Here is an 18,796-nt window from a genome sequence, read left to right as displayed (position 1 = left end):
GTGACTTGAGGGGTTTCAGGTGTAGCTCAGCAAAGCCCTGGGTTCAACACGCAGCCACAAAAGTAACTGGAATCCAGAAAAGCCGGCAAACCATGGGAAACAGAGCAGGGGGATCTTTATTCTTGTTATGAGTCAGGTGTTCCATAGGCACAGTAAAATCTTCGGGATTTTCATGTCAAAACATATTCTCAAGTAACAAGTCCAGGACTGTCAGAATTTCTACCATACACAGATTGTACAGAAATAAGCACTTTAATGGTTTATGGAAGGAAAAAAGAAACTTTGAAAACCCAGTTTTTAACACTTCACATTTATTTAAAACAAGATTCTTAGTGGATTAAAATAGTACCAAGTCACTAAGCCCCACTTCCTTGTATTGCATATCTAATGTAACTTAAGAGAAGGGCTTTTCATGCATGGCCCCCAGGCCTGTGACATCAGCATCATCTGGGAATTTGTTTCAAATGTAAATTGAGTCACAGCACACATCTTAAGTTAGTAGTTGAGAATTTGAGAGCCCTCCAGAAGAGAAACTCTGACTTAAGATGGGGAAAATGAGTAAGTTTGGTGTTGGAGAGATGGTTCTGACACGTAGAGCCCACTCTGCTCTTGCAAAGGACCGGGGTTTGCATCCCAGCATTGATTTCAAGGAGTTCATAAAAGCCAGTAACTCAAGCTCCAAAGAAGCCAACATCTCTGGCCTCTGCAGGCACTTGCACTGATGTACATGAACTCACACAAAGACACACACACATAAAGATATTAGTTTATAGAAGGCTGAATTCAACTTTCCAGATACCTGCTACCATGTGAGAACAGAGACAACCACATCATGCTTTCTGTCCACTGCTTTCCATACATCCAACTAGTAAACATATAAGCCACTGAGTATCACTGAAGGCTAACTTCCTCTAAAAACAACCCCTGAAATACTGACCTGGAAGGAAACATCTTAATCACTGACTTTTGGTGTAGAGTGAAAAATTATGAAGATCATTTTATAAAATGATCTATAGATTCTTCTTTAGGTTTTTTCTTAAAAGGCATGGAAAATGTTTTCTGAAGCAGGCTAAGAATGTGGACCGGCCAGTTACGGGAACCAGCTAACCACAAAAAGAGAACACAAGTCAGCTAGGTGGAACCAGGAAGCTGGTAACCACAATGACAGGGCAAGGCAGCAGTGACAGGGCAGGACCACATTTTTGAGAAGAATAGATATACAGAGTATTCTTCACATGACCCTGACTCAAGTAGGTTGGTTTCCTCTGGAATTCTTCGCTATTTTTATGATTCTGTCTCCTTAACAACCCCCTCGCCCCTCCTCACCCTGGTTTGCATTTTCTCCTTTAAATACCCCTTGCTCCCAAGCCTCGTGGTCAACGCTCCCTTTGTGAGTGTTGGCCTCAGTTGACTGATACCCCGAAATCCGGAAATAAAGCCTTTTGCGGTTTGCATCCAGTTTCGGTGTCTTGCGAGTTATTAGATGGTCGTGTCATCCTGAGACTTGAGTGAGGGTCTCCCCTGAGTGGAGGTCTTCATTAGCATACTCAAGTCTTTGCTTATCAATTTAGTAAACTAATATATAATTTAGTAAAATATGAATGTTTGGTATTAAAATATTGCCATTACAAAATTTAAGTTGAACACCAAAATATAAACAATAATAAAATAAAACTAAAGATACACGGTACAAAGGCACAAGTTTGCTTTCTTAGTGATACATGACATTCTAAGAAAAACATTCATTTAGTTGTATGTTCTAGGTGACAACTTTCAGATACAGAGTTCTGCAAATCTTAAAATTATGGTGTTCTCAACCAGACACCCTGAGAAGGGAAAGGTGTGACTCCAAGGCCTAGCTGAGAGTGCTGCTAATGAGGGAGACTGATTGTCCACTCCTCCAGCCTTTGGTCACCAGCTGAGGAACCTGAAAGTGTCTACACAAGTATTGTCCACTCTATATCCATCTGTAGCTTGAGAGAGTATTTTGCCCAAACACTAACACGTATTCAAGAGAAAAAAGTTTGACTTACAGCAGCATTGGAGAGGAAAGGAAAAGTACTAAGCCTGGTCATTTCTGTTGTACAAAAGGTTTATTCATTAGGTCGGCACAGTATCTGGCCAAAGAGTGAGGAGATTAACGAGACTTAGATTGGCTGTGATTCTTTCCATCACACAGATGATATGTTCATAGCAATGGGGTGGGAAGGAAATCAAGAAAAGGTTTTTTTATGTTTGTTTTTTCAACCAGGGATCAGTTCTCAGTGTTAGGGAGAAGGGAGCTGTAGTCCTCTTTAAGCTGCTGTTGTAAGCCTAGAGTCCTGACCTGACTGACACTGCTGTCTTATGTTTGGCTATGGAAAGTCTGGGAGACACTGCGTAAGCACAGGCTGCTCCGGTCTGGAATGGGCAATGTCCTGCCAGGCTCTGCTACATTAGTTGGTTGATTGATTGACTGACTGATTGATTGATTGACACTGTATTGAGATATGTTAAAAGCTGGAATAATTTAGGCCATACAGTAGTAGCCTTGTTCTCTTTGGTCACACGCCCTTTAGACCAGTGCTTCTCTAATATTAGGATGTAGTACAATCCATAAAGGACTTGTAAAAAGTGCAGGAATCTGGGCCAGACAGTAGAAGACCGATTTAGGCAGGGAAAGGACAGGACTCTATGTAAATGGAACCTTAAATCTGCATCCAGGTAGCCTCTAGGTCATGGTTTAAAACACAACTTGAAATTGCAGTAGATATTTCTTTATCCATTTGGTGCTTAACATAATTCCCACAAGATGTTTCATCTATTTTAACAGTAATAATAATAAACAATAATAGCAATCTTAGAAAATAAAAAAAAAGAAGTTTGACTTAAACATGTACATATATAAAATGTATTCTATATATGGCCATACATACATTTAAGAATCTATGTATGTATATATTTATAAGAAACAGAAGCCAGGCATGATGTACTATACCTAAATTAATACCACTGAGGAAGCTGAGGCAGAAGGATTGCCATAAGTTCAAGGCCAGCCTGAGATACAGAATAAGACCTTCTCAAAACAAACAAATGCACACCCTCACATGTGCACGCAGAGTGGGGAAGAGGGAGAGGGAGACAGAGGAGAGTGTCTATGCATAATATCTCCTAGTCAGGAACACTAAATGGCAGGGTGCTGATGACCTCGCCAGACTCAGTGACGATGGCATCATAGACCCAGCGGCGGTTGCACCGGCACTCTGGCCCACACTTGTTGGAGTTGCACTTGGGGCACGGGTAGAAGCACCCCAGGCAGTTCTTCTCCAGGCAGTCGCACAGGTCCACATCGTTACAGATCAGCCTGCCACTTTTGTCATACTTCTTCATCACCCTGCAGAGAAGAAAATGTCACTCTCGAGTGAGCTAGCGCTGCTGCCCCCTCCAGGGGAGGAGAGAATGCATATCGTGTCACATGCATGGACCCACTCTCAGCGGACTGCATCCCTGACGTTATCAGAAACAGTCCACTGTGTGTAACAGCCGTGGTAAGGTGAGATAGTCAGCCAGTAAGCGCAGCCAGGACTGTTGCTGAGAACAACTTAGGTGTCCAGCATTTCTGGAGCATCTAATCATCCATGTAAAAGGACTGGAATAGCTGGCTGAAGCTTCCAGCTAAAACGGTTCTACATATCCCTCTAAAATATCAGCAGGTTGATCATAGTTTCCTGTTGGGGAGGGGGGTCCCTGCAAACATCATAACCAACAGAACGTCAATCCCCATGAGGCAAGAAGGAAGTCTGGTTCAACACAGCTCAGTAGTCAGTGTTGGTTTAAATTTCTGGAGTCTGACTCTAGACAGTTTTTTAGGCATACTTAAGTAAATGACAATTTGGAAAAGAAAGTTTCCCAGTGTAACACAATCTCATGTGCACAATAAAGATTACAGTATAATTACATCAAAATTCTTTTCAAAGTATAACCTCTTCCGCGAAGATGGATTCTACAGATAGACTACACGTGTAGGGGCCTGGAGGAGGATCTAGTGTGGTCTCTGTCATACAGGAAGTACAAAGGTCACAAGGCTATAAACCATCCCCAGTCCAGTAGGTAAGGGTGAGGGGAGGTGTGGCCTGGCCCTACAGAATGGTTCCTGCTTCTGGGAACAGGAGCTAGGTAAGGTCTGGCCATACAGATAGTGCAGAAGTCACCAAGCTATTAACCACATCCACTCCCAGATTTCTGGATGGAAAACAAGTACTACAGCCCTTCCATTGAGGAGAGAACCCTGCGTGTTTAACATTCCTGGTTCCCCTAGAGCAATTTGAGCACAAAGGCTTCATGCTCTTCACAGTTTTATCTACTGATTTTGTACTCTTTTTCTCTTTTAAAAGTACTCTAGTCAAAACGACTACTTTTCTGGGCAGTGGTGGACTTTAATCCCAGCACTTGGGAGGCAGAGGCAGGCGGATTTCTGAGTTCGTGGCCAGCCTGGTCTACAGAGTGAGTTCCAGGACAGCCAGGACTACACAGAGAAACCTTGTCTCAGAAAAACAAAACAAAACACCCAAAACTCTACTACCTTTCTTAATGACTCGAGATAAAGCTTATCAGTTACTGTATCATAATAATCATTAAGGGGGCGGTGCTATTGGCAAAGGTTCCAGGTGCCTTCTCTTCTGTTTCTTTATGACTATGTTACCATCAGTGTGGACAGAGAAAACAAAGGAGACAGTAGTCTGTATTGTAAGGGGCCCACTGAACTCGACGTGTTCAGTGCCAGAGGGCAGCACCACAGTCTTCAGATCCCCACACTTTCTCTGTCCAACTCTACAGCATTCCCAGGAGTGAAAAGACTTTTACAAGAACTTTACCTCACACTCAAAACCAAACCACTTTTGTTATATCCTTCAAAACTGATCTGCTTGTGAGCCTCGGGAGCGGCTTGTATCGCTGATCACCGTGAGCTCCAAAGGCTGGCACTGCACTCTGTGATCACAGTGGGTACTTCTGCAACCTTTGTGCCCAACCAACCCCTCCTCTCCTCCTGTTCAGTTTAAGTAGCATACTTCCTCCCTTTCCCTCTTTTCCAAGAAAAGTAAGAAAGGGTGAGAAACAGCCTCTGTTAGATTACAGGTGATTCCATTACATTGCTCCCAGGGACCTAGCAACTGCTTACGTCATCATCATGCGCCAGGCGTGGGCTGTGTATAAAAGGACTGCCCACTGCTCCAGCTTTTTCTAATCCCAGCATTCTCTCCCAGTTCTCTGCCCTCATGGCTCTGCCCTGTCTGCCCCTACCCGTTCTCTGGGCCCTCGCGCCTCTCCCTTATACCAGATCTGTTGCATGGTGTAATTACTCAAGGGCATACCTTGCAACATATTTCATAACAGCCTTATAATCAGACATTAACAGGGCTGCCTTATAATTAAAACACTTTTAATGTATTTGAATTTATCAACCTTTTCCTTATGGTTTGCTTTATATTGATATATATGTGTATATATATGATTGTATATTTAATCTTTTAATATATAATATATATGTGTATATATAGTATATATATACATATATGTATATATATATATAGTATATATATATTTAAAATTATGCATGTATGGGACAGGAGAGAAAGCTCAGTGGCTAATTAACAGCCCATACTGTTCTTCCACAGGACTTGAGTTCAGTTCCCAGCATCCACCTAGGATGGCTCACTCTAGTTTCACGGTGAGCTGATGCCTCTGGCCTCTATGAACACTTGCACTCATACATTCACAGAATTAAAAACAACACATATAAATAATTTTTGTTTGGCTATAAAAAATACAAGTATTTTATTGTACTGCCACTTTTCCTTAAAGAGAATTAGCTAAAATTTTATTTTTAAAGCAATTATAAAAGATCAGCACAACTACATACCATATTTTATGCTTAAAAAATGAGGGAGGGGAATTATAATCAGGATGTGTGGTATGAGAAAAAAGTCTATTTTTATAGATTCTAGTGCTGAGACTAAAGGTATGCACCACCACTGCCTAGCACGTTTCCCTTTTTGTTTGTTTGTTTTTCCAGACAGGGTTTCTCTGTGTAGCCCTGGCTGTCCTGAAACTTGTTCTGTGGACCAGGCTGGCCTTGAACTCAAGAGATCTGCCTGTCTCTGCCTCCTGAGTGCTGGAATTAAAGGCATGTATCACCATGCCCAGCTAAAGAAAAAAATCTGTTTTCAATAATAGGAAAAAAATTAAAAAAATAAAATACCATCCTAGTGATGGCTTATGTCATCACCTTTGGAATATTTGAAAATCTCAAATTTTAAAAATATGCACACACGCATGCTACTGCAATGTGTGGAAACCCCTCCCAAAAGCCGTAAAATGGTGTTGGATTCCCTAAATTCCCTGAATTTACAGGCAGTGTGAGCTGTCTCCAGGTATTTTATATACCCATGCATTAACAGTGGTTGTAGTTAGTGATAGCATGGTACCCACTCAATATCCCAAATCCATTCCTACAATCACATGATTTTTCCTTTTAATGATATTTCTTTTCTACTAAAAACATTGCTTTGGTACAAAACCATTTTTTAAAAGGTGATTTTTAATTTGAGATTTACATACCTCTCCTCCACCCCCCACAGTTTCCACTAAATAACCTAAGCTGTCTTTGAACTTAGGGTCTTCCTGCCTCTGCATTCAAGGGCTGGCATTCCAGGAATGTGCCACACCCTGCTCTCAACTTGTTTCTTAAAGATGTTAACATCCAGACCTCTGAGGTCTTAGTGTACTATAGCAGAAAATTGTGAAAGCATAAAAGATGTAACCTTCAATTACTTTGCTTTAAAACCAAGGAGAACATATGCAATCTGTACATTGCAAAATTGATCCCATCAATCAAATATGGTCTTACTTGTACTTCACAGAAAAATATTCATTCATCTTCGACATCCGCGCTTTCTTTTTCTGCTGCCTTGTCTCAGGGTTAAAATCTGCCACCTGCGGTCCAGGGTTTTGAAATGCCAAGCACTTTAGCTGCCGTTCTATCTGTTGCTATGAGATCAACAAAGTGTTTTAGTAGTTGTGTTCATTTTACATTCTTTCAAAATCTACGGCCTATAGCTCTTATCAAAACAGCAAGGAAGCATTTTGTTTTATAAAGGAGAATCAAGAGTTTTATCCGACTTCAGTTTCAAAAGGCAACTTCTCAAATCAGGCTATTCTCTCTAAAGACAGAGTATAAAGGGCATGTAACAAAAATGAGAGAAAGCATCAAGAGGGAGCAAAACACGTGCTTACCTGCGAGTCACCAGCCAGCCTTGCAAACCTCACAGAACAAACTCCAGAACTAGCTTTTCTTGGGTATAAGGTCAGAGTAGTAATGGGACTCCCCAACCATCACTGAAGAATCTCATTTACTGTGTGTGATGATTTGAATATGCTTGGCCCAGGGAGTGGCACTATTAGGAGGTGTGGCCTTGTTGGAGTAGGTGTGTCGCTGTGAGCATGGCTTAAGGCCCTCACCCTAGCTGCCTGGAAGTCAGTCTTCTGCTAGCAGTATTCAGATGAGGATGTAGGACTCTCAGCTTCACCTACATCATGCCTGCCTGGATGCTGCCATGTTCCCACCACTGATGATAATGGACTGAATCTGTAAGCCAATCCTAATTAAATGTTGTCCTTAAAAGAGTTGCCTTTGTCATGGTGTCTCTTCATAGCAGTAAAACCCTAAGTAAGACACCGTGTCAAAGCCATGAGAAGCCACAGCACACATCATCCTCCTTGCCCAACTCTGGCTTCTGAAACGGGTCTCAGAACCATGCCCTGTCTTGGCCTTCACACATACCATCAGGTTCCAAAAGAGACAGTGGTACCCAGAGTTGCTTCTCAATCAAAGCCAGATTTAAGCAAGCGAGATCTTGCTAGGACAACTTTCTGGAGTGTTAGGGGAGATTTTCAAAAGTCTTTGGGGGATGTTGGTATTTACAAACAAAATGGGACCTGATAGTGAAGACAAGAAACCAAATACTTCAATCAACATGGTGGCGTGGGACTGGAGAGCGTCCAGAGCTTAAGTGCTGGCTGTTCTTGCAGAGGATGGGGTTCTATTCTCAGCACCCACACGGTGGCTCAAAACCATCTATTACTCCAGCTTTAAGGGTCCCAATAGCCTCCTCTGGCCTTTGCAGGCACCAGGCTCTTGTACATGGGATACACAGACACACACCCCCAGTCAAACATTGATCTACACACAGTAATAAAAAGGTGACTTTTTATTATTGCTATCATTGTTTCTTTCTTTGAGACAGGTCCCACACTAAAGTAGGCCAGCCTAAAATTCACTGTGTATCCAAGGCTAGGCTTGAACTTGTGACAGTCCTGCTTCAGCATCTCAAGTGCCGAGACTACAAGTGTGTGGGCTACAGCCAGTGTGAGGACATTTTCTAAGCATGTAATAAGATATATTGTAGGAAAAGAAATATTCTTCTGAATGTATTTAGAAGAAAATAACCTGAAAGTTCACAGACTGCCTTCCACTGGAAATTTGATCCCTAGAAACAAAAGGGACACTTGTAGCTTAGCTAGTTTAATAGTCCAGGTAGCCTATCTAGAATAATATAAGCATTTCTGTAAAGTTTTATCGTGATAGGGGTGCATTGGCTTGTTTTACAGACTTACTCTATGCAATAGCTCTACACTTGTGTATAGCTACGAAGAGTGTAAAACCTAGCACTCGCAACTCCTGTTCAGCTTCATATTGATAAACTAAAAATGAACAGAGCAGACAAGACTACTGCTGTCCCTGGTTCTACACATTGTAAATTAGATAAACTGCATAAGTTCTTCTCTGAGCCTTAGTGGTTCAGTCTTGTTAAATAAGAGTAATAGTATCTTGCGATAAGACTTAGGTGAATCAATCTGCACAAAGTATTTAGAACAAAATGTAAATTTGTTAACTAAATAGAGACAATTTGACTAGATTCTTTCCAAGTACTCTATTGTGAGGACCAGACTTAGTGTTACAAAGCAAAGAGGAAATTTGTCAGACAATCCCAACAGCTGGAGAGCAAAGTTCTTTCTTGGGAAGTCCTGACAGGCTGACCTTCTGCCTGGCCTTCTGCCACATCCACAGACACCTCAGACATCCCATATTAGAAACGTATCGAATAACAGAATCATTAAATTTGTGTGTTATACCAGTTGCTTCTGTCCAATCTGACTGCTTTTCTCTGGAAATGTGTGGTTTGTGCGCTCCTCTTGAGTGGAGTTGTTCTTATGTGATGGTTCAGTCATTTTGACAACTATCTAAAAAAAAAAAAACAATTGGAAAGAAAGGAAACACATCAATGTCACACAAGCCAGTATGTCATCTTAGAACTGCCTTTGGATCTCTGTCCGGGGTCTCCTTACATTCAAAGCTTCACTCCATGAGAAAGCCTGGCTCCTTCTGCCCTCAGCTGTTCCAGATACTCCACTGGTGAATCTCTTACATCTTTTACCAATCTTAGGATCATAGATGGCTCTGGGGTGGGCAAAACTGCAGAGCATCCTCTTGTTTAAAAAGAGAATGAATAATTCATTCTTCTCTCTTTATACTGAACCTCTGGGGTGGGGGGGTGGGGTGGGGATAAGATCTGTAAATACCAGTAATGTGAGGCATCCTCTCCTGTTCCACATGAGAGGACAGGACTCTAACCTTGATCAAGGACAACTACCAGATGCAAGTGCCCTTGTTACATACAGAGAAAGGGATCTGGAAACACAGAACTCACTGTCTGTAACACATCCTACTGCCCAGCACCCCTAAGTACCCCAAGTTTCCCAGTACTTTTCTAGTTGCATATCCTACCCATTAAGAACTCTTTCACCTGGGGCTGGAGAGATGGCTCAGCGGTTAAGAGCACTGACTGCTCTTCCAGAGGTCCTGAGTTCAAATCCCAGCAGCCACATGGTGGCTCACAACCACCCATAATGAGATTGGATGACCTCTTCTGGTGTGTCTGAAGACAGCTACAGTGTACTCATATATAATAAATAAATAAATAAATCTAAAAAAAAAAAAAAAAAGAACTCTTTCACCTTTTGCTTCAAGGGAGCTCAGTTTAAACTGAGTTCTGGTTGTTGTTGGGTTGTTTGTTTGTTTGTTTGCTATATCCTTAAATAGTCTTCCTCGCATGCTTAAAAATTGCCTCTATGTCTGTCAACAGATGAATGGTTAATGTGGTGTATATATACACACAAAGAGTATTATCAGCCACAAGGAATAATAAAAATTTGTCATTTACATAAAAATAGGTGAAACTAGAGAACTCAGAAAGGCAAATAGCACAAGTTTCCTTATAAGGAAGTAAAGAGGAGGAGAGGGAGGAAGGTGAAGACAGGACAAGGACACAGATAAAAGGATATCTGATAAGGGAAGGGGGGTCAGAGGAGAGATGGTAGAGAAGAAAATGAAGGTAGAAGAGTTAACTATATAAGTACCTAGAGAAATCCAATAGTGAAGCCTGTTCATTTTACTGTTAAAATATGATCATAATCCATATAATTTCTAATCCCACTTTAGAACATTACAAAAAAGATCAGAGAGGAAAATAAGATATATTTTTTCCCTATTCAATCTGGTCATTTCACCTTAGACCTCTTCCCCATTCTTTCTTTCCATCCGTGTTGATTAAACAGATTCTCACCATGTTTACGTACTTAAATTAGATTCCTCTCTGCTTCTATTCCCTGGCATGATCAGTGAAGGACTCTCACAGCTGTCTCTAACAAGATGCCTAGGCTCACCTCAGCACACAGCACCCACAACCAAAACTACCCAACTTCTCTGCTGCCACTGACTGCTGTTCCAAACCTCACTTAACTGAAGCTTTTCACTTTCAGCCCTAGGGGCCTCTCCAGCCCAAAATGTTTTCTGGATTCACTAAGATTCTTTTCTCTCTGGGGCACCATTTAGTGCTTCCTCAAAAGAATGTCCAAATGAAATTCCAAACCATTGATTTTCTTTATAACAAATATCCCTCCTCAAAAGAAATTTAAAAAAAAAAAAAAAGATGCCTCCATGGGCAAGAACTTTTCCTGATGCATTATGGGATTGAAAATGTACAGGGATAATTAATTACTGAGGAACATTCTTTACTCATGAAAGGTAGGTCTCCATAAATAGATGGCAAAGTTGCTCTTTTGTGTTCCTATTTTCATTTTTGTTGCTGTGATAAAATATTCTAACAAAAGCAGCTTAGGAGAAAAGGGGTTTATTTTTTTTTTAGCTCAGAGGTTCAGGTTACATACTGTCTAGCAGGGAAATCAGTTGCAAAAGTTTGAGATGTTGTAGCCACAATAAAAAAAAAAATCCAAGCAGGAATTAATTACATGCGTGTTTGTTTGTACTCATCTTGCTTCCTCTCTTCTTTTACAGTTCAGAATCCTTGCCTATGGAATGGTGTCACTCATAGTGGACAGCCTTCTCACCTCAATTAACAGAAACTCGATAATCCTCCACAAACATGTTCACAAGCCACCTTGATCTAAGTAATTCCTCACTGATATTCTCTCACCAGGTGATGCTAGCGTGGGTCAAGTTAGCGATAAAAACTAGTCATACATGCTTCAGATAAATAAAAAATGGAATTAGAATATAATTTCACCAGCCACTAAGTCATAACTGGGTATCATTATTAGCCCCAAACATGTGTTCCACAGAAGTGCTAAAATGGTCAGTATTCACTCCCCTCCCCCTTGTTTGATTTTCCTAAGGTAGAAGTTCCTAATCAGGCAGAACAGGGTGGTCTTTGAATACAAATAAGTAAAATGTGCATATTCATTTCCACTAGCTTCTAACTGGAATTCGGCCAATGCACTTTCCAACACACAGACAAATAATAAGAGCCTTTCCCAAGAACCTCCTGTCACGACTCTCAGCATCACGGTCGTGCAAATTAAAGCTCCAGCTTTGCATTGCCCCAGACGGAAAAAGCTCATTTCCAAGCAGAAGGTTGAACACACAGAAAATTTCGAGTTATTATATTTGATTAAAAGAACATAGCCGGGCGGTGGTGGCGCACGCCTTTAATCCCAGCACTTGGAAGGCAGAGGCAGGCGGATTTCTGAGTTCGAGGCCAGCCTGGTCTACAGAGTGAGTTCCAGGACAGCCAGGGCTATAAAGAGAAACCCTGTCTCGAAAAACGAAGAACTAAAAGAACATAAAATCAGTTTAACCAACACTGCATTTTGTCCTAGCATCATGTCGGATTAACTATGAAAGATCTAAAACATGAGCCAAGTCAAAGAAAGGAGTCTTCTAGACTCCTAACATACATACCCCTGAAGCAGAGCCAGCCCTAGAGCCATCAGAGGATGGTGTGGTGTCAGTATGGGAATGAGAACAGGTTTGTCCGAGTGGAGATTATACTGTCTTCCTGCAGGGAACACAATTGCTCTATATCCTGATATGAGTTGTTTTATTCATCTTAAACAGGAAGCTGGAGTCAAGCTTCTTTGAACACTCATTTTTCCTTCTAAGTCAGTTCAGTTTTGTTTGTTTGCTTGCTTGCTCAAGACAGGGTCTCACTATGTAGCTCTGGCTTACCTAGGCTGGCCTTGAACTCACAGATACATCTGACTGCCTCTGCCTCCCTAGCACTGACCTCAAAGACATGTGCTACCATGGCTAGTTTTTAAATGCACGTTCTTATTTTGGTTTGGTCTTTTTTTTTTTTTTTTTTTTTTTTTTGGTTTTTCGAGACAGGGTTTCTCTGTGTAGTCCTGGCTGTCCTGGAACTCACTCTGTAGACCAGGCTGGCCTCTAACTCAGAAATCTGCCTGCCTCTGCCTCCCAAGTGCTGGGATTAAAGGCATGCGCTACCACCACCCCGGCAGGTCTTCACCTTTGAAGTAAAGCTTACACTTCACTTTACCCACAGGAAGCCCAAAGTAGCACACATACCCAGTGAATAGCCAGGTGTGGTGGCACACACCTTAACTACCAGCCCTGAGAGGTAAGTAGATATCTACTGCTTCAAGGCTAACCTAGTGAACACTTTGAGTGCCAAGCCAGTGAAGACACCATATTGATACCTGTCTAAAACAGACATACACACACACACACACACACACACACTAGATCATGTGTTTATCGAACCTGTTACATGCTAAGTGCGTCCCTTCTACTAACATTTCACATAAAGTCCTTCATTAAATTCTCACTACACTATAAATATTTTTTACTGTTTTGGAAGAGAAGAAACTGAGACTGAAAGATCAGCTAGACCACTAAGTTACTCGTCGCTTCTGTGAACGTGGAACTAGTATTTGGCCCTCAAGTCTGTACCCCTTTCAGGATGTCACACTGCATCTGTCACCATCTGTACTGGGGATATGGCTGAAAGAGGGGGAGTGATATGCCCCAGCCAAACAGACTGCTTAGAGAAGCCTGGAAGGAAACTGGAAGGTCACACTGAGGTCACTTGAGTCCATCTCCTTCGAGGTAGAAGGTACAAGGGGAAGAGACTCTTGTCTTAAGCACATGAGCCAGAGGTATATTATATATAACATATATTATAAATATATAAATGTATAAATATATTTATAATTAAATATATAAATATACGTAATTGTAATACCTAAATATATTGAATTTATTTATAATTCAGTCCATTGCAATCAATTTTCCCATTTAAATGCTTTTTAAGAAAGCTGCATTAGAATACTACTATATAAACACATATAGCACTGGTCATTATTTCTTCCGTTGCGCCTCAGATGAAGTAGCGGCTTATTTGTGAGTCCGGATGGCTAAATTATCTATGGAGGATAAGCAGTGTTTGCTTTTAAACCCTGACAAGTTTCACACTCTGTCGAAGCCTCGGGAAAGAGACCAAGTCAGATCTCTGTCTTTATAACTCCCTCTGAGGCATAGGCCACCAAGAGCATTTCAGACAAAATAAGCTACGCTTTAATCACAGGGATCTTTAGGGTCCCTTGGTGTATCAGTTACTTTTGTTGTTCCCGGGTTGAAACACCCTGAGAAGGCGACTGACAGGAGGAAGGGCTTATTTTTGCTTACAGTTCACAGGGATACCGTCCACCACAGCAGGAACGTAAGTCAGTAGGAACGGGAGACAGCTGATCGCCTGTATCTACGGCCAGGAAGCAGAGAAAGACAACAACAGGAAGTGGGGCTATGTCATAAAACCTAAAGGCCCACACCCACTGACCCACTTCCTCTCACGAGGCCCCATCAACCAAAGGGTCCACAACCCTTCCAAAACAGCACCATGGCGCAGCGAGGTGTCTAAGGTTTCAAACGCATGAGTCTATGGGGATATTTTTCAGTGAACCCACCTGGCATGTGTAGTTGGTTTTTATGAAAGCTGATTGTGTCTTGTATAGGAAAGAATGAGTATTGTTTCACTCTGTCGCTAACACGCCTGCAAGTCATTAAAGCAGGAAAGATGTTTGGCTTAAACTCTAGCCCCAGACTTGGCCTCTGTTTTCAGTCAGTACCAGATAAAGCCATTTATTTACTCAAGAGATATTCTTTGTAAGATTTCCCTGTAAGCTCTTTAGAAGAAATGTACACGCATTCATACAAAAGAGTCAAAACTATTCATCTCTTTCTGTCACTAGCCTTAGTTCCTATACTTACTAAAAATACCAGACCAATCCTGTAATTGATGGGTGTCTGGCTCCAATAGAGGCACTTTTGGAAAAGACAAGGCAGGTGGTCAATTATCTGACTCCCTTGCTGATGCCTCTCTACTGAGGGAGCTGTTTTCAAAGCCACAAAACTGCTTATCAATCTCTTTTAAAAGAATAGCAAAAAGCATCCATTATCATGTGTTCATAAGGATTAAAAATACTGAGCTGGGCTTGCTGTCTTATCCCCATATTCTCAGGATTTAAGGAAGTCTGTTTTGAGTTTAAAGCCAACCAACTACATAGTACAAACTACATAGTAATACTGCATAGCACAGTTAGTGCCTGACCATCCTGGGCTACAGTGTGAAACCCTCTCAAAGGAAAAAAGAAAGAAAGAAAAAGAAAAAAAACCACTAAGCCACACTGAACTAACAGTAACCTTTCGAGCCTGTTGTTAAATAAGTAATACCAACTGTACTTACAGATAGCTAGAGATACTTTTTCCTACACACACACACACACACACACACACACACACACACACACGAGAGAGAGAGAGAGAGAGAGAGAGAGACAGAGACAGAGACAGAGACAGAGACAGACAGAGACAGACAGAGACAGAGACAGAGATTGATTCTGAGACTCAATATAAGAACACACCCAGTTATTTAAAATTATTCAAAAATGTACTTAGCAGAGATTCTGGCAATCGAGAATAGAATACTTCTGCATACTTACTGTTGTTTACAGCATTCTTGCATCTGATCCACACCCCACCCTCACCCCCACCACCAAAGTGTCAGTCTGGGTCAGTCACAGGTCACCAGCTGCTCGGGCCTTTTTTATGAAGTAGACCTTGTTCATTCTGCACTCAGCTGCGGAATTCAAGGCAGTTTTAAGGATCCTGAAGGACAGACACCTGTTTGCCATGCCCCACAGATAGGAGAGGCAGAGAACCATTCATCTCAGGACTTAAGGACAGAGGGTCTTCCTCCCAGATCCCAACAGTCATTTAGTGTCTATTTCTCAGTTTTCACTTGTGTTTGGTCCTCACTGCAATAGAGGAACTCGGCTTGTCATCCACTATGAACTATAATACGTTGACTGGGCAGCTGAGTCAGCATCCGTGCCTGGCTGTGCTTTCTCTGATTTAACCTGCGTTCTTAGCAGAGCCCTGCTCAAATGACCTGCCAGGATGATTGTTCCCACTCCTTTAACAGTGGTTGCCTAAAGGAGCCCAGGTAATAATCGGTAGAGGGAAGCACACATACCTTTCAGGAGGATGAAAAGAAGGACAGGACACAGGAAAGAGGGAGAAACTGTGTTCTTTTGTTTCCTTTGTTTTGCTAAGAAACCATAGAACCCTCAAGGGAAAAATTATAAAGTCTCCCAAGTGTTCCTTATAATTTAACGCTTGTATAATCCTGGCTTGGGAGGAGGAAAGGTGGAAGAGGGTGGTGGGGGCAAGATGTAAATGTTCTCTCAATCTCTCAGTGCAGGTCAGTTCTAAAGTCCGATGAGCGAAACAATATCATAGTATCTTCTCTCCCAACTTCCATTCAAAACAAGCAAGTTGGTTTTTTGTTTTGTTTTTGGTTTTTTTTTGGGTTGTTTTTGGTTTGATTTTTTGAGACAGGGTTTCTCTGTGTAGCCCTAGCTGTCCTGGAACTCACTCTGTAGACCAAGCTGGCCTTGAACTCAGAAATCCTCCTGCCTCTGCCTCCCAAGTGCTGGGACTAATGGCGTGTGCCACCACTGCCCAGTGGCTGGCTTCAAGTTTTAATATTAACATCCAACTACTCTTTGGTTATTTTATACCTTAGTCAAAATACTGCAGTATGTACATATTTGTAATAAAAAAAATCATCCCAAGAGAAAACTAACCCATGTTTATGACTGCGTCTAAGAAATTCATTAATCCCTAAATTCCCATCCTCTAAACATTGTCTTCTGCCACCAGGACCCACCAGTATTATGTTGTGAGTCATTAAAACCTCTTCCCTATCAGCTTGAACCCAGCCCTGTTCATTTGTGAGTTAGGGTAAAAAACACTATCTCATTCCTAATTATTTTTACTGCAAGGAAACAAAAGTATTGGTAAAATGAGCTTGCAGTCGTCTGGCAATGGTATAAAACCTTAAGCTGGTTCTAGAATGAGCTGGATTTGACGTGGGCTTTATATCAAGGCAGCGATACACTCCCGAGGAACCAGAGCAGCATTGTCAGAAGCACATTCTACTTTGCAAGTTAAGGACTGATAAAACTAGATTTTTCCAGAGTCAGTTCCACCCAAAAGCATTCCCTTGGCTAAGTTTGGCTTCATTCTCGTGCAGTCAGCAGCAGGTCCACTTTGCTGATCTTACAAGATGGCACAAAGTCAAGAAGGAAAAATCAAACATGATTGGCTGAGCTCAAAAGCAGCGAAGTGTTTCAGACTAGGCAGAGGAAACAATCCTAAAGGGAAAGAATGGCCGACAAGGAAAAGTACCAGAGTTTGATTAAAAGGTTAAAGTGCCCCAAACTAGCATTGCACCATGGTACAGAAGTCCTTAGGCATACGAAGTAATTGTCCTGTATTTTTCTAAGCTTTTGAAGCATATTCTAACACAAATTTTAAACTGACAAAAGTTCTTCATTAGTTATGTATCTTGTTGCTATGACAAAATGCCTGGCGCTCTACTTACTTTCCTGTGGCTATGATGAAATGCACTGACCTAAAGCAACTTGGAGGAAAGTTTTTTTTTTTTTTTTTTTTTTGGCTTACGTTTCCAGGCTGTGGTCCATCCATTAGGGAAACCAGAGCAGGAACTTGCAGAAACCTTGGGGGAATCTGCTTGTCACCTTGTGGCTCACTCACAGGCCCAGTCTTAGCTAGCTTTCTTAAGTAGCTCAGATCACTGGCTGAGAAACTAAAAGTGTCACACACAGTGGGCTGTGCCCTCCTAAGTCAATTCTGACAATCAGGGCAGCCACACATAGACAAGCCCACAGCACAACCCAATAAAACAATCACTCAGTTGAAACATTTTCAGGTGGTTCTAGGCTGTGAGGTTGACAGTTGATGCTGACTAACAAGGACTTTGTGGTTGCAGGAAGGAAAGAGTTACATTGCAGTATCTTTTGAGGGGATAGATTCCATGATGGCAGAGAAGGCATGGGGGGGGGGGGATTCTAGTCACACTGCACACACTGGCTGGAAACAGAAAGTAAATAGGATGTAGGAGAAAACCCACGAAACCTCAAGAGCCATCTGCAAGTGACCAACTTTCTCCAGTAAATCTCCACGGGCTTCCTACCAACTAAGGAGAAGGTGTTAAAACACACTTGCCTGTGAAGGACATTTCACGTGGAAATCACTATAACATAGCAGTGTTTCTCCTAAAGATTACAGTCTGAGCCTAAGAGATGGAATGGTGCTTATTAACTTTGTGTGTCTAGAATCCATTGTCCTTTAATATAACCTTAACTAAGGAGATGCACTTCTCTTCAGGTTTCCTCAGACATGTCAGTCAGTTGAATGTAATCCAAAACCATCTTTTCAAATGAAGGATTCATATTTTAAAACTCTCCTTGATTTTCCTATTAATTCTCAGAGAACAAAAACCTTAATGCTTATGAATTATATGAATTTATGATACCAGCTTATAACTACCTCCATATTAATTTTTGACATGTACTATACTTAAAACAACTTCAACCTATTGCTTATAGCTGCAAAATGCTGAAGTACATGCATAGGAGAATGGCTAATTAAACTATGGTACAGCTACATACATATGACAAACATATGTGATATGGCAAAAGAACAAAAAGGATTCTTATAAAGTAACATCTGGTGAGATAGTTCTGCTGGTAAAGCACATGCTGTATAATAATCAGCACACTCACACAAACACCTACATACACCACACACTTATACATCCATCCATGTATGTGTGCATACAGTAAATTATAAAAGTAACATATGAAGAATGTTAACTGTACTTTTCAACTTATAGTAAACTTCCTAGTCAATCAACCCATCAGAACTTTAAGATATTATGACTCCAAAATGCATGTTTGGCTGCTTGTGCAGCTCACTGGTAGAATATTTGCCTAATATGCATTAGTCCTTAGGGTTGGCCGCTAGGAGTTCCACCAAAAAGGAAAGAAAGAAAGAAAGAAAGAAAGAAAGAAAGAAAGA

The 18,796-nt window shown here is 41.4% G+C and overlaps 1 protein-coding gene across 2 annotated transcripts; it reads right to left on the bottom strand.

The window, feature by feature from the left end:
* Nucleotides 1-3,042: 3,042 nt before the first annotated feature.
* Nucleotides 3,043-17,456, bottom strand: Arl14epl (ADP ribosylation factor like GTPase 14 effector protein like). Of its 2 annotated transcripts, none has more exons than XM_028777116.1 (4): nt 17,378-17,456; nt 9,172-9,279; nt 6,887-7,026; nt 3,043-3,373 (listed from the first exon to the last, which is right to left on the bottom strand). In XM_028777116.1, exons 1-4 carry the CDS (start codon nt 17,399-17,401, stop codon nt 3,151-3,153), a joined length of 495 nt encoding a protein of 164 aa, XP_028632949.1. In that variant the 5' UTR covers nt 17,402-17,456; the 3' UTR covers nt 3,043-3,150. The 2 variants fall into 2 exon arrangements, with proteins under 2 accessions (XP_028632949.1, XP_028632950.1); XM_028777117.1 differs by lacking the exon at nt 17,378-17,456 and adding an exon at nt 14,039-14,113.
* Nucleotides 17,457-18,796: the final 1,340 nt, after the last annotated feature.

This window comes from Grammomys surdaster, unplaced genomic scaffold, assembly GCF_004785775.1.
Source record: "Grammomys surdaster isolate TR1022 unplaced genomic scaffold, NIH_TR_1.0 278, whole genome shotgun sequence".
NCBI lineage: Eukaryota > Metazoa > Chordata > Mammalia > Rodentia > Muridae > Grammomys > Grammomys surdaster.
This window is presented reverse-complemented; position numbering and strand designations above follow the sequence as displayed.